Here is a 26,310-nt window from a genome sequence, read left to right as displayed (position 1 = left end):
CCATATTTAACAGATGTTATTGCGGGAGTAGTGAAATGCTTGTTAGGAGTATTGTTAAAACATAGAAAATACTGTAATAAAATCTAGTCTCTATTTATAATACTGATAGAAATGTACATACTTCTGCAATATAAAAAGAAGTAACCAGGAACTACAAGTAACATTTTCAATCCCCTTCGATGACTTCGATCTGTACAGGATTTGTGTACCTTTGAGCCCCTCCACTGTGGTTCAATAATTCCGTGGTTCTAGAAGGGATCCGTGGTTCTAGAAGGGTTCCGTGGTTCTAGTAGGGTTCCGTGGTTCTAGTACACTGGGGTGGCGTTGCGGATCCCACAGCAGAGAACCATGGTGAAGATCATCTCAAAGATCTAGAATGAAAATCAACATCAACAAAGGAAGTCCAACAGCTGTCCAGGCACGTCTCCGCGGTAACACTACTCACCATGATGACAGCCACCGCCAGGGCAACTAGACCAATCAGGTAGAGCTTCTCAGAGAACAGATCTTTCAGTTTCAGATGACAGTTCTAGTGGGAGGGGAATAGAGAGCCAGGGGTATCAGGACCTTCATATAAACTGCTGTTTTTCCCTCCTGCATACTACTGCTGTGTAAAGCATTCATTCATATAATACATAGTGTTATTCTCACGGGAAAAGGTGGTGTTGACAATATTGTAGTAGCAATGTTTACACATATGGAATTGCTAATTCTGTACTGCCATTCCCTAAAAAGGTAATTTAGCTGTATAAAAAAAATCTTAAATTACAGCTCAATTTGAGCAAATTATGAATGTGTGATTAATCACAGCAAATCCTGCGATAAATGCGATTTTAAAAAAAAATGTCATCGTTTGACAGCCTGAGTTGACATTAAAATGTGAAAATACACATGTCAAAGTGTAGCAGACATGAGTCAGTGATGGTTGCTCATGGTCAAGTGATGAATGAGTCGATGGTGGTTGCTCATTGTCACGTGATGAATGAGTCGATGGTGGTTGCTCATTGTCACGTGATGAATGAGTCGATGGTGGTTGCTCATTGTCAAGTGATGAATGAGTCGATGGTGGTTGCTCATGGTCACGTGATGAATGAGTCGATGGTGGTTGCTCATGGGCACGTGATGAATGAGTCGATGGTGGTTGCTCATGGTCACGTGATGAATGAGTCAGTGATGGTTGCTCATGGTCACGTGATGAACGAGTCGATGGTGGTTGCTCATGGTCACGTGATGAATGAGTCGATGGTGGTTGCTCATGGTCACGTGATGAATGAGTCGATGGTGGTTGCTCATGGTCACGTGATGAATGAGTCGATGGTGGTTGCTCATGGCACGTGATGAATGAGTCGATGGTGGTTGCTCATGGTCACGTGATGAATGAGTCGATGGTGGTTGCTCATGGTCACGTGATGAATGAGTCGATGGTGGTTGCTCATGGTCACGTGATGAATGAGTCGATGGTGGTTGCTCATGGGCACGTGATGAATGAGTCGATGGTGGTTGCTCATGGTCACGTGATGAATGAGTCAGTGATGGTTGCTCATGGTCACGTGATGAATGAGTCGATGGTGGTTGCTCATGGTCACGTGATGAATGAGTCGATGGTGGTTGCTCATGGTCACGTGATGAATGAGTCGATGGTGGTTGCTCATGGCACGTGATGAGGTTGCTCTGCTTGCGACTTCAACATCAGTGTTGGCCCTCTTGGTCTAATGGTCAAGACGTTGGCTTCTCCCGTGGGGAGCCATTGGAGACTCAGGTTCTAATCCAGCCCGTTATCAAAAGCAGAAAACCACCTGTCTGTCTCATGTGAACATTTAATAGTATTGCCGAGAAAAACAACAACACACATGATAAAAATCACAGGTAAAAACGTGATTTTGTCATGTGATTTCACATGGATGTGTGTGTGTACTGCAGTGGAGGCTCCTCAGGGGAGGAAGGGGAGGATCATCCTCCGCAGTGAATTACATAAAAAATAAAAATTTAAGTTATCCTTATTAGATAAAACTATACTAAATAAATTCACATGTCATCAAAATAATTGATTAAAACCCACTGCAACATGGGTACATTGACCTCAATACAAACCTAGGAGGCTCATGATTCTCACCCCCTTCCATAGACTACTCAGTAATTATGACAACTTCTGGAGGACGTCCTCCAACCTATCAGAGCTCTTGCACCATGAACTGACATGTTGTCCACCCAATCAAAAGAACAGAGAATGAATCTATTACTGAAAACATAAGCTACCTCTAGCTAGCACTGCAGTGCAAAAAAAGGTGGTGATAGTTGACTCAAAGAGAGATAGTTGAACAGTTCTGAACAAATTAATTTCTTTAAAAATTAAGGACAAGCAAGAGCGAGAGAGAGAGAGATATTTTGTAGTATTTCTTTCACTTTCACTTACTTAGCTAAGTGACTGCAACTGGCTAGTTTAGCCTACTCAAATCCCCGGCTCAAACAGATAGGGATGCTATGTTAGCTAGCTAGCTAGTTTAGCCTACTCAAATCCCCGGCTCAAACAGAGAGGGATGCTATGTTAGCTAGCTGGCTAGTTTAGCCTACTCAAATCGCCGGCTCAAACAGAGAGGGATGCTATGTTAGCTAGCTGGCTAGTTTAGCCTATTCAAATCCCCGGCTCAAACAGAGGGATGCTATGTTAGCTAGCTGGCTAGTTTAGCCTACTCAAATCCCTGGCTCAAACAGAGAGGGATGCTATGTTAGCTAGCTGGCTAGTTTAGCCTACTCAAATCACTGGCTCAAACAGAGAGGGATGCTATGTTAGCTAGCTGGCTAGTTTAGCCTACTCAAATCCCCGGCTCAAACAGAGAGGGATGCTATGTTAGCTAGCTGGCTAGTTTAGCCTACTCAAATCGCCGGCTCAAACAGAGAGGGATGCTATGTTAGCTAGCTGGCTAGTTTAGCCTACTCAAATCGCCGGCTCAAACAGAGAGGGATGCTATGTTAGCTAGCTGGCTAGTTTAGCCTACTCAAATCACCGGCTCAAACAGAGGGATGCTATGTTAGCTAGCTGGCTAGTTTAGCCTACTCAAATCCCCGGCTCAAACAGAGAGGGATGCTATGTTAGCTAGCTGGCTATCCAACACTGGAACTCTTTCCAGTAAAGGTAAGCTTTTGGTTTTATAAATGTATTGCCATCGGGTTTACTAACGTGTTAGTTCTAGTAGCTATGTTGACTATGGTGTTAACTAATATGGTGACATGTCACGCCCTGACCTTAGAGATCCTTTTTATTTCTCTATTTTGGTTTGGTCAGGGCGTGAGTTGGGGTGGGCATTATGTTTTCTATTTCTGTGTGTTTGGCCGGGTGTGGTTCTCAATCAGAGGCAGCTGTCTATCGTTGTCTCTGATTGAGAACCATACTTAGGTAGCCCTTTTCCCACCTGTGTTTTGTGGGTAGTTGTTTTCTGTTTTTGTGTCTGCACCAGACAGAGCAGTCTGCAGTTTCACGTTCGTTCTCCTGTTTGTTGTTTTTGTTCGATTTGGTTTTGTTGGATTAAATCATGAGCACTTTAAACGCTGCACCTTGGTCCACTCTTCCCTCAGCCCACGAGAACCGTTACATGACAACAATGTACAGTAGGCTGTCTGTAGTGGTTAGTGTTTATGTAATGAAGGTTTGGCTTGGAAAGGGTTTTGTTGTTGTTGGTGAATGACAGTCAACCAATAGGGTGTAATAGAAATAAGACCATGCTCATGAAATAGGTCATTGTTCCCCATCTTAAACGGCACCGACCACCACCGGTGTACTGTACCGAAGGTTTCAACAGGGCATCTTCCAGGCTCTTCTTGGGACACAGAGCTGCGGTTACTTGTACGAATAAGGGCGAGTCATCTCCTTTACCACAGCAGTCCAGCTAAGGAAAACACAGGTTGAGACAACCGATCAGTCATGCCATTTCTTGATTGATTAATTCATTGATTGGCAATTTTTCTCCCCCAGGCCTCCCGTCATGTGCTACCGAAGAGGTATTGTAACAAACATTAAAAACCCTCCACTGAAATAACTCTGTAAATCAGCTGTGCATCTATTTCCCTCATCAATAACAGATATATTTTCAACCAACAACCGCTATATGATCACATGACTTACTGACTTATCAGATTACTACTATAACAATTTAACAGACTTATAGGATGATGGTGAGAGTGGTGACCTACCGTCTCGTGGAACACCTCCAGGACTTTGATAGCAGCTGTTTTGCTGGGAGAGTCTACGACGTCCACTGACTTGATGTACGCCGCATCGTAGAAGTTGATCATCTCCTTGGAGATCTGAAACAGAAGACTGTAGTTAGGAGTTTGTCCAATGTCTCTGTGTGTGTGGATGCGGGGTCTGTGTGTGTGGATGCGGGGTCTGTGTGTGTGGATGGGGTGTCTGTGTGTGTGGATGGGGGTGGGGGGTGTGGGTTGGCACGCTATGTGAGTTAGGGTGTGATCTAGTGTCCTACTGTGTGAGTTAGGGTGTGATCTAGTGTCCTACTGTGTGAGTTAGGGTGTGATCTAGTGTCTTACTGTGTGAGTTAGGGTGTGATCTAGTGTCCTACTGTGTGAGTTAGGGTGTGATCTAGTGTCCTACTGTGTGAGTTAGGGTGTGATCTAGTGTCTTACTGTGTGAGTTAGGGTGTGATCTAGTGTCCTACTGTGTGAGTTAGGGTGTGATCTAGTGTCTTACTGTGTGAGTTAGGGTGTGATCTAGTGTCTTACTGTGTGAGTTAGGGTGTGATCTAGTGTCCTACTGTGTGAATTAGGGTGTGATCTAGTGTCTTACTGTGTGAGTTAGGGTGTGATCTAGTGTCCTACTGTGTGAGTTAGGGTGTGATCTAGTGTCCTACTGTGTGAGTTAGGGTGTGATCTAGTATCTTACTGTGTGAGTTAGGGTGTGATCTAGTGTCTTACTGTGTGAGTTAGGGTGTGATCTAGTGTCCTACTGTGTGAGTTAGGGTGTGTGTCTTACTGTGTGAGTTAGGGTGTGATCTAGTATCTTACTGTGTGAGTTAGGGTGTGATCTAGTGTCCTACTGTGTGAGTTAGGGTGTGTGTCTTACTGTGTGAGTTAGGGTGTGATCTAGTATCTTACTGTGTGAGTTAGGGTGTGATCTAGTGTCTTACTGTGTGAGTTAGGGTGTGATCTAGTGTCCTACTGTGTGAGTTAGGGTGTGATCTAGTGTCCTACTGTGTGAGTTAGGGTGTGATCTAGTATCTTACTGTGTGAGTTAGGGTGTGATCTAGTGTCTTACTGTGTGAGTTAGGGTGTGATCTAGTGTCCTACTGTGTGAGTTAGGGTGTGTGTCTTACTGTGTGAGTTAGGGTGTGATCTAGTATCTTACTGTGTGAGTTAGGGTGTGATCTAGTGTCTTACTGTGTGAGTTAGGGTGTGATCTAGTGTCTTACTGTGTGAGTTAGGGTGTGATCTAGTGTCCTACTGTGTGAGTTAGGGTGTGTGTCTTACTGTGTGAGTTAGGGTGTGATCTAGTGTCTTACTGTGTGAGTTAGGGTGTGATCTAGAGTCTTACTGTGTGAGTTAGGGTGTGATCTAGTATCCTACTGTGTGAGTTAGGGTGTGATCTCGTGTCTTACTGTGTGAGTTAGGGTGTGATCTAGCGTCTTACTGTGTGAGTTAGGGTGTGATCTAGTGTCTTACTGTGTGAGTTAGGGTGTGATCTAGAGTCTTACTGTGTGAGTTAGGGTGTGATCTAGTGTCCTACTGTGTGAGTTAGGGTGTGATCTAGTATCTTACTGTGTGAGTTAGGGTGTGATCTAGTGTCCTACTGTGTGAGTTAGGGTGTGTGTCTTACTGTGTGAGTTAGGGTGTGATCTAGTGTCTTACTGTGTGAGTTAGGGTGTGATCTAGTATCCTACTGTGTGAGTTAGGGTGTGATCTAGTGTCTTACTGTGTGAGTTAGGGTGTGTGTCTTACTGTGTGAGTTAGGGTGTGATCTAGTGTCTTACTGTGTGAGTTAGGGTGTGATCTAGTGTCCTACTGTGTGAGTTAGGGTGTGTGTCTTACTGTGTGAGTTAGGGTGTGATCTAGTGTCTTACTGTGTGAGTTAGGGTGTGATCTAGTATCCTACTGTGTGAGTTAGGGTGTGATCTAGTGTCTTACTGTGTGAGTTAGGGTGTGATCTAGTGTCCTACTGTGTGAGTTAGGGTGTGATCTAGTGTCCTACTGTGTGAGTTAGGGTGTGATCTAGTATCTTACTGTGTGAGTTAGGGTGTGATCTAGTGTCTTACTGTGTGAGTTAGGGTGTGATCTAGTGTCTTACTGTGTGAGTTAGGGTGTGATCTAGTGTCCTACTGTGTGATTTAGGGTGTGTGTCTTACTGTGTGAGTTAGGGTGTGATCTAGTGTCTTACTGTGTGAGTTAGGGTGTGATCTAGTATCCTACTGTGTGAGTTAGGGTGTGATCTAGTGTCTTACTGTGTGAGTTAGGGTGTGATCTCGTGTGATCTAGCGTCTTACTGTGTGAGTTAGGGTGTGATCTAGTATCTTACTGTGTGAGTTAGGGTGTGATCTAGTGTCTTACTGTGTGAGTTAGGGTGTGATCTAGTGTGATCTAGTGTCTTACTGTGTGAATTAGGGTGTGATCTAGAGTCTTACTGTGTGAGTTAGGGTGTGATCTGGTGTCTTACTGTGTGAGTTAGGGTGTGATCTAGTATCCTACTGTGTGAGTTAGGGTGTGATCTAGTGTCTTACTGTGTGAGTTAGGGTGTGATCTAGTGTCCTACTGTGTGAGTTAGGGTGTGATCTAGTGTCTTACTGTGTGAGTTAGGGTGTGATCTAGTGTGATCTAGTGTCTTACTGTGTGAGTTAGGGTGTGATCTAGTATCTTACTGTGTGAGTTAGGGTGTGATCTAGTGTCCTACTGTGTGAGTTAGGGTGTGTGTCTTACTGTGTGAGTTAGGGTGTGATCTAGTGTCTTACTGTGTGAGTTAGGCTGTGATCTAGTATCCTACTGTGTGAGTTAGGGTGTGATATAGTGTCTTACTGTGTGAGTTAGGGTGTGATCTCGTGTGATCTAGCGTCTTACTGTGTGAGTTAGGGTGTGATCTAGTATCTTACTGTGTGAGTTAGGGTGTGATCTAGTGTCTTACTGTGTGAGTTAGGGTGTGATCTAGTGTGATCTAGTGTCTTACTGTGTGAATTAGGGTGTGATCTAGAGTCTTACTGTGTGAGTTAGGGTGTGATCTGGTGTCTTACTGTGTGAGTTAGGGTGTGATCTAGTATCCTACTGTGTGAGTTAGGGTGTGATCTAGTGTCTTACTGTGTGAGTTAGGGTGTGATCTAGTGTCCTACTGTGTGAGTTAGGGTGTGATCTAGTGTCTTACTGTGTGAGTTAGGGTGTGATCTAGTGTGATCTAGTGTCTTACTGTGTGAGTTACGGTGTGATCTAGTATCTTACTGTGTGAGTTAGGGTGTGATCTAGTTTCCTACTGTGTGAGTTAGGATGTGTGTCTTACTTTGTGAGTTAGGGTGTGATCTAGTGTCTTACTGTGTGAGTTAGGGTGTGATCTAGTATCCTACTGTGTGAGTTAGGGTGTGATCTAGTGTCTTACTGTGTGAGTTAGGGTGTGATCTTGTGTCTTACTGTGTGTGTTAGGGTGTGATCTAGTGCCCTACTGTGTGAGTTAGGGTGTGATCTAGTGTCCTACTGTGTGAGTTAGGGTGTGATCTAGTGTCTTACTGTGTGAGTTAAGGTGTGATCTAGTATCTTACTGTGTGAGTTAGAGTGTGATCTAGTATCCTACTGTGTGAGTTAGGGTGTGATCTAGTGTCTTACTGTGGGAGTTAGGGTGTGATCTCGTGTCTTACTGTGTGTGTTAGGGTGTGATCTTGTGTCTTACTGTGTGAGTTAGGGTGTGATCTAGCGTCCTACTGTGTGAGTTAGGGTGTGATCTAGTGTCTTACTGTGTGAGTTAAGGTGTGATCTAGTATCTTACTGTGTGAGTTAGGGTGTGATCTAGTGTGATCTAGTGTCTTACTGTTTGAGTTAGGGTGTGATCTAGTGTGATACTGTGTGAGTTAGGGTGTGATCTAGTGTCTTACTGTGTGAGTTAGGGTGTGAGTTAGGGTGTGATCTAGTGTGATCTAGTGTCTTACTGTGTGAGTTAGGGTGAGATCTAGAGTCTTACTGTGTGAGTTAGGGTGTGATCTAGTGTGATCTAGTGTCTTACTGTTTGAGTTAGGGTGTGATCTAGTGTGATACTGTGTGAGTTAGGGTGTGATCTAGTGTCTTACTGTGTGAGTTAAGGTGTGATCTAGTATCTTACTGTGTGAGTTAGAGTGTAATCTAGTATCCTACTGTGTGAGTTAGGGTGTGATCTAGTGTCTTACTGTGGGAGTTAGGGTGTGATCTCGTGTCTTACTGTGTGTGTTAGGGTGTGATCTCGTGTCTTACTGTGTGAGTTAGGGTGTGATCTAGCATCCTACTGTGTGAGTTAGGGTGTGATCTAGTATCTTACTGTGTGAGTTACGGTGTGATCTAGTATCTTACTGTGTGAGTTAGGGTGTGATCTAGTTTCCTACTGTGTGAGTTAGGATGTGTGTCTTACTTTGTGAGTTAGGGTGTGATCTAGTGTCTTACTGTGTGAGTTAGGGTGTGATCTAGTATCCTACTGTGTGAGTTAGGGTGTGATCTAGTGTCTTACTGTGTGAGTTAGGGTGTGATCTCGTGTCTTACTGTGTGTGTTAGGGTGTGATCTAGTGCCCTACTGTGTGAGTTAGGGTGTGATCTAGTGTCCTACTGTGTGAGTTAGGGTGTGATCTAGTGTCTTACTGTGTGAGTTAAGGTGTGATCTAGTATCTTACTGTGTGAGTTAGAGTGTGATCTAGTATCCTACTGTGTGAGTTAGGGTGTGATCTAGTGTCTTACTGTGGGAGTTAGGGTGTGATCTCGTGTCTTACTGTGTGTGTTAGGGTGTGATCTCGTGTCTTACTGTGTGAGTTAGGGTGTGATCTAGCGTCCTACTGTGTGAGTTAGGGTGTGATCTAGTGTCTTACTGTGTGAGTTAAGGTGTGATCTAGTATCTTACTGTGTGAGTTAGGGTGTGATCTAGTGTGATCTAGTGTCTTACTGTTTGAGTTAGGGTGTGATCTAGTGTGATACTGTGTGAGTTAGGGTGTGATCTAGTGTCTTACTGTGTGAGTTAGGGTGTGAGTTAGGGTGTGATCTAGTGTGATCTAGTGTCTTACTGTGTGAGTTAGGGTGAGATCTAGAGTCTTACTGTGTGAGTTAGGGTGTGATCTAGTGTGATCTAGTGTCTTACTGTTTGAGTTAGGGTGTGATCTAGTGTGATACTGTGTGAGTTAGGGTGTGATCTAGAGTCTTACTGTGTGAGTTAGGGTGTGATCTAGTGTGATCTAGTGTCTTACTGTGTCTCGGTTACTGAATCCCCAGATCCCAGCAGCCACCTCACAGGCGAACAGACACACCAACATGAAAAAGAACTGAAAGAGAAAGAAACATAAAAAAAGGTTCATTTGCCAACATTTTATAATTAGGTATAAATGTAATCTCAGGGCTTTACATTATTCTAACTTGATTTTACACTAAAATGATTGGACCATGAGAGAGTGAGCTGGAGGGCTTATTACTGAGAGAGAGAGGGAGAGAGAGGGAGAGAGAGCGAGAGAGAGAGAGACAGAGAGAGAGAGAGGGCGAGAGAGAGAGACAGAGAGAGACAGAGAGAGAGAGAGACAGAGAGAGACAGAGAGAGACAGAGAGAGAGAGAGAGAGAGAGAGAACCTCACATCACCATTCAGATATGAAAACACAACTCTAGACTTCCCTCCTCCAATACCCCCCTGCGAAGGCCCCATGTACCAATGAAATTACATTTACTTGGTCACATAAACATGTTGAGCAGATGTTATTGGGGGTGTAGCGAAATGCTTGTAAAAAAAAACATAAATATCATAACTGGTCCACTGACAACAATCCCACAACTCTGTCATTTCAAGCGCCCTGCTACACCAACTGAGCTACATGAGCGATGAAGAGTCTGCGATGAGCAACTCAATCATCAAACTATATTTCATTAACAAACAGATGGGAAGAGAACCAGCTGGTTAACAGTGTAAACAGCCCCTAGACCTCCCAGAAGGCAGAGTACCAGCTGGTTAACAATGTAAACAGCCCCCAGACCTCCCAGAAGGCAGAGTACCAGCTGGTTAACAATGTAAACAGCCTCCAGACCTCCCAGAAGGCATAGTACCAGCTGGTTAACAATGTAAACAGCCCCAGACCTCCCAGAATGCAGAGTACCAGCTGGTTAACAATGTAAACAGCCTCCAGACCTCCCAGAAGGCATAGTACCAGCTGGTTAACAATGTAAACAGCCCCCAGACCTCCCAGAAGGCAGAGTACCAGCTGGTTAACAATGTAAACAGCCCCCAGACCTCCCAGAAGGCATAGTACCAGCTGGTTAACAATGTAAACAGCCCCCAGAAGGCAGAGTACCAGCTGGTTAATAATGTAAACAGCCCCCAGACCTCCCAGAAGGCAGAGTACCAGCTGGTTAACAATGTAAACAACCCCCAGACCTCCCAGAAGGCATAGTACCAGCTGGTTAACAATGTAAACAGCCCCCAGACCTCCCAGAAGGCAGAGTACCAGCTGGTTAACAATGTAAACAGCCCCCAGACCTCCCAGAAGGCAGAGTACCAGCTGGTTAACAATGTAAACAGCCCCCAGCCCCCCCAGAAGGCATAGTACCAGCTGGTTAACAATGTAAACAGCCCCCAGACCCCCAGAAGGCAGAGTACCAGCTGGTTAACAATGTAAACAGCCCCCAGACCTCCCAGAAGGCATAGTACCAGCTGGTTAACAATGTAAACAGCCCCCAGACCTCCCAGAAGGCAGAGTACCAGCTGGTTAACAATGTAAACAGCCCCCAGACCTCCCAGAAGGCAGAGTACCAGCTGGTTAACAATGTAAACAACCCCCAGACCTCCCAGAAGGCATAGTACCAGCTGGTTAACAATGTAAACAGCCCCCAGACCTCCCAGAAGGCAGAGTACCAGCTGGTTAACAATGTAAACAGCCCCCAGACCTCCCAGAAGGCAGAGTACCAGCTGGTTAACAATGTAAACAGCCCCCAGACCCCCCAGAAGGCATAGTACCAGCTGGTTAACAATGTAAACAGCCCCCAGACCCCCAGAAGGCAGAGTACCAGCTGGTTAACAATGTAAACAGCCCCCAGACCTCCCAGAAGGCATAGTACCAGCTGGTTAACAATGTAAACAGCCCCCAGACCTCCCAGAAGGCAGAGTACCAGCTGGTTAACAATGTAAACAGCCCCCAGACCTCCCAGAAGGCAGAGTACCAGCTGGTTAACAATGTAAACAGCCCCCAGACCCCCCAGAAGGCATAGTACCAGCTGGTTAACAATGTAAACAGCCCCCAGACCCCCCAGAAGGCAGAGTACCAGCTGGTTAACAATGTAAACAGCCCCCAGACCTCCCAGAAGGCATAGTACCAGCTGGTTAACAATGTAAACAGCCCCCAGACCTCCCAGAAGGCAGAGTACCAGCTGGTTAACAATGTAAACAGCCCCCAGACCTCCCAGAAGGCAGAGTACCAGCTGGTTAACAATGTAAACAGCCCCCAGACCCCCCAGAAGGCATAGTACCAGCTGGTTAACAATGTAAACAGCCCCCAGACCCCCCAGAAGGCAGAGTACCAGCTGGTTAACAATGTAAACAGCCCCCAGACCTCCCAGAAGGCATAGTACCAGCTGGTTAACAATGTAAACAGCCCCCAGACCCCCCAGAAGGCATAGTACCAGCTGGTTAACAATGTAAAGAGCCCCCAGACCTCCCAGAAGGCATAGTACCAGCTGGTTAACAATGTAAACAGCCCCCAGACCCCCCAGAAGGCAGAGTACCAGCTGGTTAACAATGTAAACAGCCCCCAGACCTCCCAGAAGGCATAGTACCAGCTGGTTAACAATGTAAACAGCCCCCAGACCCCCCAGAAGGCATAGTACCAGCTGGTTAACAATGTAAAGAGCCCCCAGACCTCCCAGAAGGCAGAGTACCAGCTGGTTAACAATGTAAACAGCCCCCAGACCTCCCAGAAGGCAGAGTACCAGCTGGTTAACAGTGTAAACAGCCCCCAGACCCCCAGAAGGCAGAGTACCAGCTGGTTAACAATGTAACCAGCCCCCAGACCCCCCAGAAGGCAGAGTACCAGCTGGTTAACAATGTAAACAGCCCCCAGACCCCCCAGAAGGCAGAGTACCAGCTGGTTAACAATGTAAACAGCCCCCAGACCTCCCAGAAGGCATAGTACCAGCTGGTTAACAATGTAAACAGCCCCCAGACCTCCCAGAAGGCAGAGTACCAGCTGGTTAACAATGTAAACAGCCCCCAGACCCCCCAGAAGGCATAGTACCAGCTGGTTAACAATGTAAACAGCCCCCAGACCTCCCAGAAGGCAGAGTACCAGCTGGTTAACAATGTAAACAGCCCCCAGACCCCCCAGAAGGCATAGTACCAGCTGGTTAACAATGTAAACAGCCCCCAGACCTCCCAGAAGGCATAGTACCAGCTGGTTAACAATGTAAACAGCCCCCAGACCTCCCAGAAGGCATAGTACCAGCTGGTTAACAATGTAAACAGCCCCCAGACCCCCCAGAAGGCATAGTACCAGCTGGTTAACAATGTAAACAGCCCCCAGACCTCCCAGAAGGCAGAGTACCAGCTGGTTAACAATGTAAACAGCCCCCAGACCTCCCAGAAGATATAGTACCAGCTGGTTAACAATGTAAACAGCCCCCAGACCTCCCAGAAGGCATAGTACCAGCTGGTTAACAATGTAAACAGCCCCCAGACCTCCCAGAAGGCAGAGTACCAGCTGGTTAACAGTGTAAACAGCCCCAGACCTCCCAGAAGGCATAGTACCAGCTGGTTAACAATGTAAACAGCCCCCAGACCTCCCAGAATGCATAGTACCAGCTGGTTAACAATGTAAACAGCCCCCAGACCTCCCAGAATGCATAGTACCAGCTGGTTAACAATGTAAACAGCCCCCAGACCCCCCAGAAGGCAGAGTACCAGCTGGTTAACAATGTAAACAGCCCCCAGACCTCCCAGAAGGCAGAGTACCAGCTGGTTAACAATGTAAACAGCCCCCAGACCTCCCAGAAGATATAGTACCAGCTGGTTAACAATGTAAACAGCCCCCAGACCTCCCAGAAGGCATAGTACCCGCTGGTTAACAATGTAAACAGCCCCCAGACCTCCCAGAAGGCAGGGTACCAGCTGGTTAACAATGTAAACAGCCCCCAGACCTCCCAGAAGGCAGGGTACCAGCTGGTTAACAATGTAAACAGCCCCCAGACCTCCCAGAAGGCAGAGTACCAGCTGGTTAACAATGTAAACAACCCCCAGACCTCCCAGAAGGCAGGGTACCAGCTGGTTAACAATGTAAACAGCCCCCAGACCTCCCAGAAGGCAGAGTACCAGCTGGTTAACAATGTAAACAGCCCCCAGACCTCCCAGAAGGCATAGTACCAGCTGGTTAACAATGTAAACAGCCCCCAGACCTCCCAGAAGGCAGAGTAAAAGCTGGTTAACAATGTAAACAGCCCCCAGACCACCCAGAAGGCAGAGTAGCAGCTGGTTAACAATGTAAACAGCCCCCAGACCCCCCAGAATGCAGAGTACCAGCTGATTAACAATGTTGCTTCAGCAGGTCGGATGACCGCACCTCTGTTACCACCTGCTTCAGCAGGTTGGATGACCGCACCTCTGTTACCACCTGCTTCAGCAGGTCGGATGACCGCACCTCTGTTACCACCTGCTTCAGCAGGTCGGATGACCACACCTCTGTTACTACCTGCTTCAGCAGGTCGGATGACCACACCTCTGTTACTACCTGCTTCAGCAGGTCGGATGACCACACCTCTGTTACTACCTGCTTCAGCAGGTTGGATGACCACACCTCTGTTACTACCTGCTTCAGCAGGTCGGGTTGACCACACCTCTGTTACTACCTGCTTCAGCAGGTCGGATGACCACACCTCTGTTACTACCTGCTTCAGCAGGTCGGATGACCACACCTCTGTTACCACCTGCTTCAGCAGGTCGGATGACCGCACCTCTGTTACCACCTGCTTCAGCAGGTCGGATGACCGCACCTCTGTTACTACCTGCTTCAGCAGGTTGGATGACCACACCTCTGTTACCACCTGCTTCAGCAGGTCGGATGACCACACCTCTGTTACTACCTGCTTCAGCAGGTCGGATGACCGCACCTCTGTTACCACCTGCTTCAGCAGGTCGGATGACTGGATCCCTGTTACCACCTGCTTCAGCAGGTCGGATGACCGCACCTCTGTTACCACCTGCTTCAGCAGGTCGGATGACCAGATCCCTGTTACTACCTGCTTCAGCAGGCCGGATGACAGGACCTCTGTTACCACCTGCTTCAGCAGGTTGGATGACCGGACCCCCGATCTCTCTTCCAGCTTCACCACTACCCCATGCTCTGCATCAGGTGCCTCAACGTTGTACATCCTGCACCCAACAGGTTGAACACAGGCTGGCTGAAGACAATGTTAGTGACTGTAAAACAGGATTATGGAACAGGGGTTCTCATCCCTCATGGTGTGCTGGCCTTCCGAAATGCTGAGAACACTTGTCAAGCTTGCAGGACAGACTGATAAAAAGGGGTAATAATTACATAACCAACGCTCTGTAGTAATACTAGTCCTGTGTGAATAGGGCTTTAGAGGAATGCCCTGACATATTTGCGGTGTCCTGCTGCCCTCTAGTGGTCACTCACTCACCGTTCCAAGGAGACACTGAGATTCCTGGATGGCACCGTAGCAACCGAGAAACCCTACAAACATCATCACAGCTCCCACAGCTATCAGGATGTACACACCTAGAGGAGAGGAGAGGAGAGGAGAGGAGAGGAGAGGAGAGGAGAGGAGAGGAGAGGAGAGGGATGTGAAGAGTTTAGACAAGTTTGTGAGATATGGAAAGTGTATGTGAGAGTACACCACCAGATGGTAGTCAACCTCCACAAAACCCCAAACTACTGTAATGGAGTTGTTGGTCTTTTCCTGATGTGTTCCCTGTCTAGTGACACGACATCTGAGACAAAGAGGACATCCTGTAACTGGAACAGGAAGACATCAACTTCCCAGATCCATCCTGACTGAAAGGGAGGAGTTAGTGTACACACACACACACACACACACACACACACACACACACACACACACACACACACACACACACACACACACACACACACACACACACACACACACACACACACACACACACACACACACACAGCAACGCAGACCCAGGCAGGACATGCCTCCCTCCCCTCTCCCCAGAAACGATTGAGTTAAATATTTTCAGGAAAATCTACCAATTGTCCTTTCCGAGTAATTTGCAGGGCCTTCCCAGTAATCCTGGTATTTCCGTTCAAACTGAACATGCTATTCAAGGCACATAATACCAGCTAAAACAATCGGACATCATTCTGTAGAAAAATACAGATGGATCTAACGGTTTCTTCTCTGGACACTGGTTACCGGTATTAAACCCTACAAAAACAACTTTCCTCAGTGAACTTTAACCTCTGACCTCCAGCACAGTCTAACTCCAGGAAACAGGAGCACCTGACTTCCTTCACCGCAGGGTAACTTACACACACACCAGTCAAGAGTGTGTTGTTGATTCTCTTTTCCCTGGACAGTTACTGTAGCTCTGTGACCACCTGTGCCCCCCCACACACACACTGAGGCAACTTCAGATCCACCCTGACAGAGCTGTCTAATCTGTCTCTGTCTCTGTCTCTGTCTCTGTCTCTCTCTCTCTCTCTCTCTCTCTCTCTCTCTCTCTCTTTCTCTCTCTCTGTATGTGTGTCTCTCTCTCTGTGTCGCTCTCTCTCCCTCCCTGTGTGTCTCTCTCTATGTGTGTCTCTCTCTTTCTGTGTGTCTCTCTCTTTCTGTGTGTCTCTCTCTCTCTCTCTGTCTCCCCCCCCCCCCATCTCTCCATCTCTCCATCTCTCTCACCACCCTCCCAGTGACCCTAAGACCCTCTCTCTGGCTCTCTCTCCCCCCGTCTCTCCATCTCTCACCACCCTCCCAGTGACCCTAATGGACCCTGGTCAAAAGTAGTGCACTCTATTCCCTATGGGTCCTGGTCAAAAGTAGTGCACCCTATTCCCTATGGGCTCTGGTCAAAAGTAGTGCACCCTATTCCCTATGGGCTCTGGTCAAAATTAGTGCACCCTATTCCCTATGGGCTCTGGTCAAAAGTAGTGCACCCTATTTCCTATGGGTCCTGGTCAAAAGTAGTGCACCCTATCCCCCATAGGGCTCTGGTTAAAAGTAGTGCACTACATAGGGAATAGGATGCCATTTGAGAGCCAGCCAAGGAGCATCACTATGACAACACCCTTTAACCTCTGACAGGGCGTAGGGACAGGCCCTACACTGAGTGTACAAAACAATAGGAACACCTGTTGTTTCCATGACAATAGACTAACCAGGTGAATCCAGGGGAAAGCTATGATCCCTGATGTCACCTGTTCAATCCACTTCAATCGGTGTAGATGAAGGAGAGGAGACAGGTTAAAGAAAGATTTTTAAGCTTTGAGACAATTGAGACATGGATTGTGTATGTGAAATCAAATGTTATTGGTCGCATACACATGTTAATATTAGGATTTGTTTTGCACGCTAGGTGTCTATAGGCTATAGGGTGACAGGAAGGAAAATGACTTTGTCTGATGAGGTTCTTCCTCATTACATCACCTTCTCTTTGCTTCTTCTCTCTCTCTCTTTCTCTATATACAGTTGAAGTCGGAAGTTTACATACACTTAGGTTGGAGTCATTAAAACTCGTTTTTCAACCACTCCACGAATTTCTTGTTAACAAACTATAGTTTTGCAAGTCGGTTAGGACATCTACTTCGTGCATGACACAAGTAATTTTCCCAACAATTGTTTACAGACAGATTATTTCACTTATAATTCACTGTATCACAATTCCAGTGGGTCAGAAGTTTGCTGTGCCTAAGTTGACTGTGCCTTTAAACATATTGGAAAATGTAAAAAAAAATATGTCATGGCTTTAGAAGCTTCTGATAGGCTAATTGACATCATTTGAGTCAATTGGACGTGTACCTGTGTATGTATTTCAAGGCCTACTTTCAAACTCAGTGCATCTTTGCTTGACATCATGGGAAAATCAAAAGAAATCAGCCAAGACCTCAAAAGAAAATGTGTAGACCTCCACAAGTCTGGTTCATCCTTGGGAGCAATTTCCAAACGTCTGAAGGTGCCACGTTCATCTGTACAAACAATAGTACGCAAGTATAAACACCATGGGACCACGCAGCCGTCATACCGCTCAGGAAGGAGACACCTTCTGTCTCCTAGAGATGAACGTACTTTGGTGCGAAAAGTGCAAATCAATCCCAGAACAACAGCAAAGGACCTTGTGAAGATGCCGGAGGAAACGGGTACAAAAGTATCTATATCCACAGTAAAAAGAGTCCTATATCGACATAACCTGAAAGGCCACTCAGCAAGGAAGAAGCCACTGCTCCAAAACCACCATAAAAAAGCCAGACAACGGTTTGCAACTGCACATGGGGACAAAGATCATAATTTCTGCAGAAATGTCCTCTGATCTGATGAAACAAAAATAGAACTGTTTGGCCATAATGACAATCGTTATGTTTGGAGGAAAAAGGGGGAGGCTTGCAAGCTGAAGAACATCATCCCAACCGTGAAGCACGGGGTTGGCAGCATCATGTTGTGGGGGTGCTTTGCTGCAGGAGGGACTGGTGCACTTCACAAAATAGATGGCATCATGAGGGAGGAAAATTATGTGGATATATTGAAGCAACATCTCAAGACATCAGTCAGGAAGTTAAAGCTTGGTCGCAAATGGGTCTTCCAAATGGACAATGACCTCAAGCATACTTCCAAAGTTGTGGCAAAATGGCTTAAGGACCACAAAGTCAAGGTATTGGAGTGACCATCACAAAGCCCTCAATCCTATAGAAAATTTGTGGGAAGAAGTGAAAAAGCGTGTGTGAGCAAGGAGGCCTACACACCTGACTCAGTTACACCAGCTCTGTCTGGAGGAATGGGACAAAATTCTCCCAACTTATTGTGGGAAGCTTGTGGAAGGCTACCCAAAATGTTTGACCCAAGTTAAACAGTTTAAAGGCAATGCTACCAAATACTAATTGAGTGTATGTAAACTTCTGACCCTGTCACGCCCTGACCTTAGAGAGCCTTTTTATGTCTCTATTTGGTTTGGTCAGGGTGTGATTTGGGGTGGGCATTCTATGTTTTTGTTTTCTATGATTTTGTATTTCTATGTTTTGGCCAGGTATGGTTCTCAATCAGGGACAGCTGTCTATCGTTGTCTCTGATTGGGAACCATACTTAGGTATCCCTTTTCTCTCCTTTCTGTGTGGGAAGTTAACTTTGTTTGTGGCACATAGCCGTTAAGCTTCACGGTTGTTTTGTATTGTTTATTGTTTATTGTCGGCGTCATTTCTAATAAAAGGAATATGTACGCTCACCATGCTGCGCTTTGGTCTACTTCCTTTGACGGCCGTGACACAATTACCCAAAACGTTTGACCCAAGATAAACAATTTAAAGGCAATGCTACCAAATACTAATTGAGTGTATGTAAACTTCTGACCTACTGGGAATGTGATGAAAGAAATAAAAGCTGAAATAAATAATTCTCTCTACTATTATTCTGACATTTCACATTCTTAAAATAAAGTGGTGATCCTAACTGACTCTCTCTCTCTCTCTCTCTCTCTGTCTCTCTCTCTCTCGCTCTCGCTCTCGCTCTCTCTCTCGCTCTCTCTCTCTCTGTCTCTCTCTCTTTCTCTCTCTCTGTCTCTCTCGGTTTCTCCCTCTCGCTCTCTCTCTCTCTCTCTCTCTCTCTCCCTCTCTCTCTCTCTCTCTCTCTCTTTCTGTCTCTCTCTCTCTCGCTCTCTGTCTCTGTCTCTCTCGGTTTCTCCCTCTCGCTCTCTCTCTCTCTCTCTCTCTCTCTCTCTCTCTGTCTCTGTCTCTGTCTCTCTCTCTCTCTCTCTCTGTCTCTCTCTGTTTCTCCCTCTCTCTCTCTCTCTCTCTCTCTCTCTCTCTCTTTCTGTCTCTCTCTCTCTCTGTCTCTGTCTCTCTCGGTTTCTCCCTCTCGCTCTCTGTCACTGTCTCTCTCGGTTTCTCCCTCTCACTCTCTTTCTCGCTCTTTCAATTTCAATTAAATTCAAAGGGCTTTATTGTCATGGGAAACCTATGTTTAGAGATATAACATTACACTCACCAAAGTTTTAAAAGTATATACTGTAAACATTTATTCTATGGACAGATAAATATCGGTTGTGTTTTGTGCTCCACTGGTTTATTTTTACTCATGGCAACGGGCCACAAATATATAACATTACACTCACCAAAGTTTTAAAAGAATATAGACATGTATTCTATAGATGCATTAATATAGGTTTCTCCGCTGGTTTCCCTTCTCTCATGGCAACGGGCCACAAATCTTGCTGCTGTGATTGCACACTGCGGTATTTCGCCTAACAGATATGTTGGAGTTTATCAATGTTAGATTTATTTTCAAATTCTTTGTGGGTCTGTGGGAAATGTGTGTCTGTAATGTAGTCATAGATTTGGCAGGAGGTTAAGAAGTGTAGGTCAGGTTTTTACCTCATTTTGAGGGCATTGGGCACATAGCCTGTCTTCTGCTTATGACGGCCTTTCACAATAACAAGGCTATGCTCACGGAGTCTGTCTCTCTCTCTCTCTCTCACACACACACACACACACACACACACACACACACACACACACACACACACACACACACACCCTGCTGAGAGAGGGAGCGGGTGACCATGCATGTTGTGTAAATGATTTGATTACTAGTTGATAACTATAACCTCACATTCAAATTATTCTGTCAATCAAATATTCTGTTGTTTTTTATTTATTTAAACTACATACAGCAGATCAACATCAAGGCTTTAATCATCAGTGGCACTTCTTCAACCCTCTCCACCCACTAGTCTGACAGAATCAACTACAGAGTCCACCTTCAAAAAAATGACAGAGGACAACTACAGATGACTTCCCCCAAAGACACACAGTCTGAGAAAGCTTGGACACACTGCCCTGCTGCAATAACTAACTAGTTCAGCTGGTCTGGTAGGAGGGGAGCCTAGGAGTCGGTGTATATTTATATATTCTCCTACTTAAACACCAGTTTGGTGTTCCAGGCAAGCTAAAAACATCCTCTCTCAACTCTAATTTATAACAAGCCCAGATGTACAAGGTTATTTGAATTATGCAAGGGCGTGTGTTTGAGGGGTAGGAGAGAAGAAAGCCTCTCTTGATGTTCCTTTGGGTGGGCCTACCCTGCCGCCGTACCCCTCCAATCATCAGTGAGCTCTGCTGAGTTGGTTGGTTTGTTCTCTGATATAAAAATAGTTTTATCCTCTCTGTACACTTAGCTGCGGTAAGTACGGGAGTGGAGAAGCCCAAGTTTGAATTAATGGGCGTACGTACAGTGTACATTTTACTACCACAACTAACAAAATAGAAGAAGCCAACACACAGACCTTTGAAAACGTTCAGACCATGTACATTTACCATGTATATTTACCATGTATATTTACCATGTACTGTATATTACCATGTACATTTACCATGTACTGTATATTACCATGTACTGTATATTACCATGTATATTTACCATGTACTGTATATTACCATGTACATTTACCATGTACTGTATATTACCATGTACATTTACCATGTACTGTATATTACCATGTACTGTATATTACCATGTATATTTACCATGTACTGTATATTACCATGTACATTTACCATGTACTGTATATTACCATGTACATTTACCATGTACTGTATATTACCATGTACTGTATATTACCATGTATATTTACCATGTACTGTATATTACCATGTACATTTACCATGTACTGTATATTACCATGTACATTTACCATGTACTGTATATTACCATGTATATTTACCATGTACTGTATATTACCATGTACTGTATATTACCATGTATATTTACCATGTACTGTATATTACCATGTATATTACCATGTACTGTATATTACCATGTATATTTACCATATATATTTACCATGTACTGTAAATTACCATGTATATTACCATATATATTTACCATGTACTGTATATTACCATGTATATTTACCATGTACTGTATATTACCATGTATATTTACCATGTACTGTATATTACCATATATATTTACCATGTACTGTATATTTACCATGTATATTACCATGTATATTTACCATGTACTGTATATTACCATATATATTTACCATGTACTGTATATGACCATGTATATTTATCATGTACTGTATATTACCATGTATATTTACCATGTACTGTATATTACCATGCATATTTACCATGTACTGTATATTACCATGTATATTTACCATGTACTGTATATTACCATGTACTGTATATTACCATGTACTGTATAATACCATGTACTGTATATTTACCATGTACATTTACCATGTACTGTTTTTACCATGTATATTTACCATGTACTGTATATTACCATGTATATTTACCATGTACTGTATATTACCATGTATATTTATCATGTACTGTATAATACCATGTATATTTACCATGTGCTGTTTTTACCATGTATATTTACCATGTACCATATATTACCATGCATATTTATCATGTACTGTATATTATCATGTATATTTACCATGTACTGTATATTACCATGTGTATTTTTAAGTGTACATTATGGGTCCGAGGTAGAAGAAGCTGAGAGAGAAGTAAGTGATGGGTGAAATAATTCAGTAGACCTTAACTCTGCAGGACCTGGGGGCGGGGGACACACACACACACACACACACACACACACACACACACAACCCAACACACCCCAGGGTTGGGACATAACCCAACACACCCCAGGGGTGGGACATAACCCAACACGCCCCAGGGTTGGGACATAACCCAACACGCCCCAGGGTTGGGACATAACCCAATACACCCCAGGGGTGGGACATAACCCGACACACCCCCAGGGGTGGGACATAACCCAACACGCCTCAGGGTTGGGACATAACCCAACACGCCCCAGGGTTGGGACACAACCCAACACGCCCCAGGGGTGGGACATAACCCCCAGGGTTGGGACACAACCCAACACGCCCCAGGGGTGGGACATAACCTCCAGGGTTGGGACATAACCCAACACACCCCAGGGTTGGGACATAACCCAACACGCCCCAGGGTTGGGACACAACCCCCAGGGTTGGGACACAACCCAACATGCCCCAGGGTTGGGACATAACCCAACACACCCCAGGGTTGGGACATAACCCAACACACCCCAGGGGTGGGACATAACCCAACACGCCCCAGGGTTGGGACACAACCCAACACGCCCCAGGGTTGGGACATAACCCAACACGCCCCAGGGTTGGGACACAACCCAACACGCCCCAGGGTTGGGACACAACCCAACACGCCCCAGGGTTGGGACACAACCCAACACGCCCCAGGGTTGGGACATAACCCAACACACCCCAGGGTTGGGACATAAACCAACACACCCCAGGGTTGGGACATAACCCCCAGGGTTGGGACATAAACCAACACACCCCAGGGGTGGGACATAACCCCCAGGGTTGGGACATAACACAACACACCCCAGGGTTGGGACATAACCCAACACACCCCTTGGGACATAACCCAACACGCCCCAGGGTTGGGACATAACCCCCAGGGGTGGGACATAACCCAACACACCCCAGGGTTGGGACATAACCCAACACACCCCAGGGTTGGGACACAACCCAACACGCCCCAGGGTTGGGACATAACCCAACACGCCCCAGGGTTGGGACACAACCCAACACGCCCCAGGGTTGGGACATAACCCAACACGCCCCAGGGGTGGGACATAACCCAACACGCCCCAGGGTTGGGACATAACCCCCAGGGTTGGGACACAACCCAACACGCCCCAGGGGTGGGACATAACCCAACACGCCCCAGGGGTGGGACATAACCCAACACGCCCCAGGGTTGCGACACAACCCAACACGCCCCAGGGGTGGGACATAACCCAACACGCCCCAGGGGTGGGACATAACCCAACACGCCCCAGGGTTGCGACACAACCCAACACGCCCCAGGGGTGGGACATAACCCAACACACCCCAGGGGTGGGACACAACCCAACACGCCCCAGGGGTGGGACATAACCCAACACGCCCCAGGGGTGGGACATAACCCAACACGCCCCAGGGTTGCGACACAACCCAACACGCCCCAGGGGTGGGACATAACCCAACACACCCCAGGGTTGGGACATGGATATTGAAACAACAACAATATTCAAATGGTTTGTAGATACTTACTGATATAGAAGGTGCTGGGAGCCTGCTGATCTTCAAACTGCTGCATGAGAAGACTGCTTGTCTGGTTGTCATGACGAAGCCATAGAGCCACTCCCAATATCACACCTCCAGCCAACTGTCACAGAGAGAGAGAGAGTGAGAGAGAGAGAGACAGAGACAGAGAGAGAGACAGAGACAGAGAGAGAGTCAATTTACACAGTCTTCCTGTTAGTTTGTCTTCTGGGGTCTATGCCCGGAGGGTTACTATAAAGCACTTTGTGACAACAGACACACTCTCCAATCTGTCAGTGTTGGTGAAAACCTAGCTTGTGTCACTAGACTCCGTTGTCCTCTCCAAATAAGCAGCTCACCAGTAGCAGCTCACCAGTAGAAACAACAGTAAATCACAGGGAAGCTAGGCTCCAGGATATGCTGTGGGACTTGTAATTATAAGGAGTTTTTTCCCCCCCTAAAACAGGGTTGAAGAAAAAGCAAGTGGGGGGGGGGGAGAAATGTCTGCAGAATCGCACTGGGTACCAACAAGCCACTCTAGCTTCAACACTACCAAGTAAACCTACTTTGACTGTATACTACATACTACCAAGTAAACCTACTTTGACCGTAGACTACATACTACCAAGTAAACCTACTTTGATCGTAGACTACATACTACCAAGTAAACCTACTTTGACCGTAGACTACATACTACCAAGTCAACCTACTTTGATCGTAGACTACATACTACCAAGTAAACCTACCTTTGACCGTAGACTACATACTACCAAGTCAACCTACTTTGAGGGAGTTATATTCAAAACGCTGTATACACCAATTTTTCACATTGTCGTTTTTTCGTCAGAAATGATTGTTTATGGGTACCTTCATGTGTGTGTAAAAATATTACTGTTCTCAGATGTTTTATTCATAGATTTTAGATGTGTATTAAGATTTAAATAATAAATGTTTTGCAAAATACAATACTGTATATCGATTGTTTAGCTGGAACGGAATGTTTGTATCCTGTATTCTTGTCTGTGATATGTGGTTGTCTCACCTAGATATCTGAAGATCAATGCACTAACTGTAAAGCACTCTGGGTAAGAGCATCTGCTAAATTAGCAATGTCAAATGTAAATGTTTTACATACAGATCTCATATTAATGTATTGATTCATTTTTTTTATATAGATATATTTATATCATTTGTACAGTTCTTTATTGAAAATGTAGTTAATTGTTCTATTTGACTGTGTGAAACCTAGCAGTATACTTATTTCTCTGAGAGTGAGGCAGATATATAGCTTTTTTGCAAACAAACATGATTATTTGTCTCTGAAATGAAACCATCAAGTGATAGATTTCAAAACAATTCATGTCAGTCATTGAACGACCCCATGCCATGATTATATAGTGGGAAAAAAACATGCCAAATCTACTTCCTAAATTCTTCAAAACAATAAAAAGCTAATTTACCAAAATTTCTGAAAATGGATATATAGAGTTTTGGAATGAGACTCTCCATTTGAGCAAACCATCAGAGTCACAACATCTTAGCTACTGCAGTCCGTTTGAAAAAGGAAGCATGAAGGAACAAAGGAAATGTCAATAAAAAGAAAAAGAATCCCTCCCCCCCAACCTTCTAAATCAGACCTGGGTTCAAATGGTATTTGAAAGCATTTCAAACATTTTTACTGTGTTTGATTGAGAATATTTGGTGCAATGGAAACAATAGAATAGCTTCAACACCCAGTCCTCCTGGCTGATCAGGCAGACTGGAGCAAGTGCTGAACGTGTCGGAATGATTCCAAGTACTATTTGAAACCATGCAGGTCTGCTCCCCATTTGCCTGGCACATCTGGTTGAACACTGGATGGAGTCACACTCGCACGCTTCCTACTACAACACACACACACACACAAACTATCTCCGTGTTTCTGTTGTGAGCAACAGTAAAATACTAGACTTTTATGTCTCAATCTAAACATTTTACAATCCAATTGTTGTTGGATTGTATGTGTTATGTGTAGGGAATTATTGAAAGGTGAATTATTGAAAAGTAAATTATTGAAAAGTGAATTATTGAAAATTGTATGGTATCTCCTTCAGGAAAGGCTTACTATTTTGAGCCACTACACTATAACAGTTTGTGATATAGTCTCATAGGATATACCTATATGAAAGTAGTATTGAATAGGAGCTCATCAGTACCTCAGTGATACTCTGTGGCTGATCTGAAATACACAGGTTGGTATCACAACAGTTGGAGTATTAAGTTCTATTACGAGCTAAAAGTAACATTTTAAGATGCACTTTTATCAACCACAGATTGAAGAAGTGTGTCGATAATAATCAATATAAAGTAACACCATTTAAAAAAATACAAGATTTAAAAAATGAAATAAAAAAAGTCTCAACTCACCCAGAAAACAAAATTAAAGAAAAATAGCATGAATTTAATGCACAATGTGCAGCCCACTACTGCCATGATGCTCGAGTGTTCAGGACCGTTCTTAAAAAGATAAATAAATGATGCACGCGTGATACCAAGATTATCTCCAAAATTCTAAGAAGAAGGACCGTTAAGAGATTCTCCTCCTTTATAGCAACTCAACATCTGTGACAGAGAACTCGAGGTCTGTCCTCCTTCTACTCGAGAAACTCCTCCTTTTACTAATGAGTGTGTAAGCCAGACTGGAGACTGAGGTGGTATAGACATGGAGAGCAGGGCATTGCCCACCAAGTGGTGAGGGTGGTAGAGCAGGGTGATGCCCACCAACTGGTGAGGGTGGTAGAGTAGGGTGATGCCCACCAACTGGTGAGGGTGGTAGAGTAGGGTGATGCCC

General features: G+C 45.2%; 1 protein-coding gene across 1 annotated transcript in view; it reads right to left on the bottom strand.

Annotated features, from left to right (window-relative positions):
• The window catches only part of LOC129854879 (CD81 antigen-like), a 27,321-nt gene extending 1,257 nt beyond the window's left edge, over positions 1-26,064 (bottom strand). The window contains exons 1-8 of the mRNA XM_055922009.1: positions 25,887-26,064; positions 23,490-23,604; positions 14,819-14,916; positions 9,399-9,473; positions 4,189-4,302; positions 3,783-3,884; positions 446-529; positions 1-371 (exon numbers count right to left, since the gene is read on the bottom strand). The exon at positions 1-371 is cut by the window's left edge and continues 1,257 nt beyond it. Of these exons, the coding sequence (XP_055777984.1) occupies positions 306-371; positions 446-529; positions 3,783-3,884; positions 4,189-4,302; positions 9,399-9,473; positions 14,819-14,916; positions 23,490-23,604; positions 25,887-25,952 (720 nt within the window). The 5' untranslated portion in view covers positions 25,953-26,064 and the 3' untranslated portion in view covers positions 1-305. The remainder of the gene's footprint in view (positions 372-445; positions 530-3,782; positions 3,885-4,188; positions 4,303-9,398; positions 9,474-14,818; positions 14,917-23,489; positions 23,605-25,886) is intronic.
• Between the last annotated feature and the right edge of the window lie 246 nt (positions 26,065-26,310).

Source organism: Salvelinus fontinalis, chromosome 5 (assembly GCF_029448725.1).
Source record: "Salvelinus fontinalis isolate EN_2023a chromosome 5, ASM2944872v1, whole genome shotgun sequence".
NCBI classification, from domain to species: domain Eukaryota; kingdom Metazoa; phylum Chordata; class Actinopteri; order Salmoniformes; family Salmonidae; genus Salvelinus; species Salvelinus fontinalis.
This window is presented reverse-complemented; position numbering and strand designations above follow the sequence as displayed.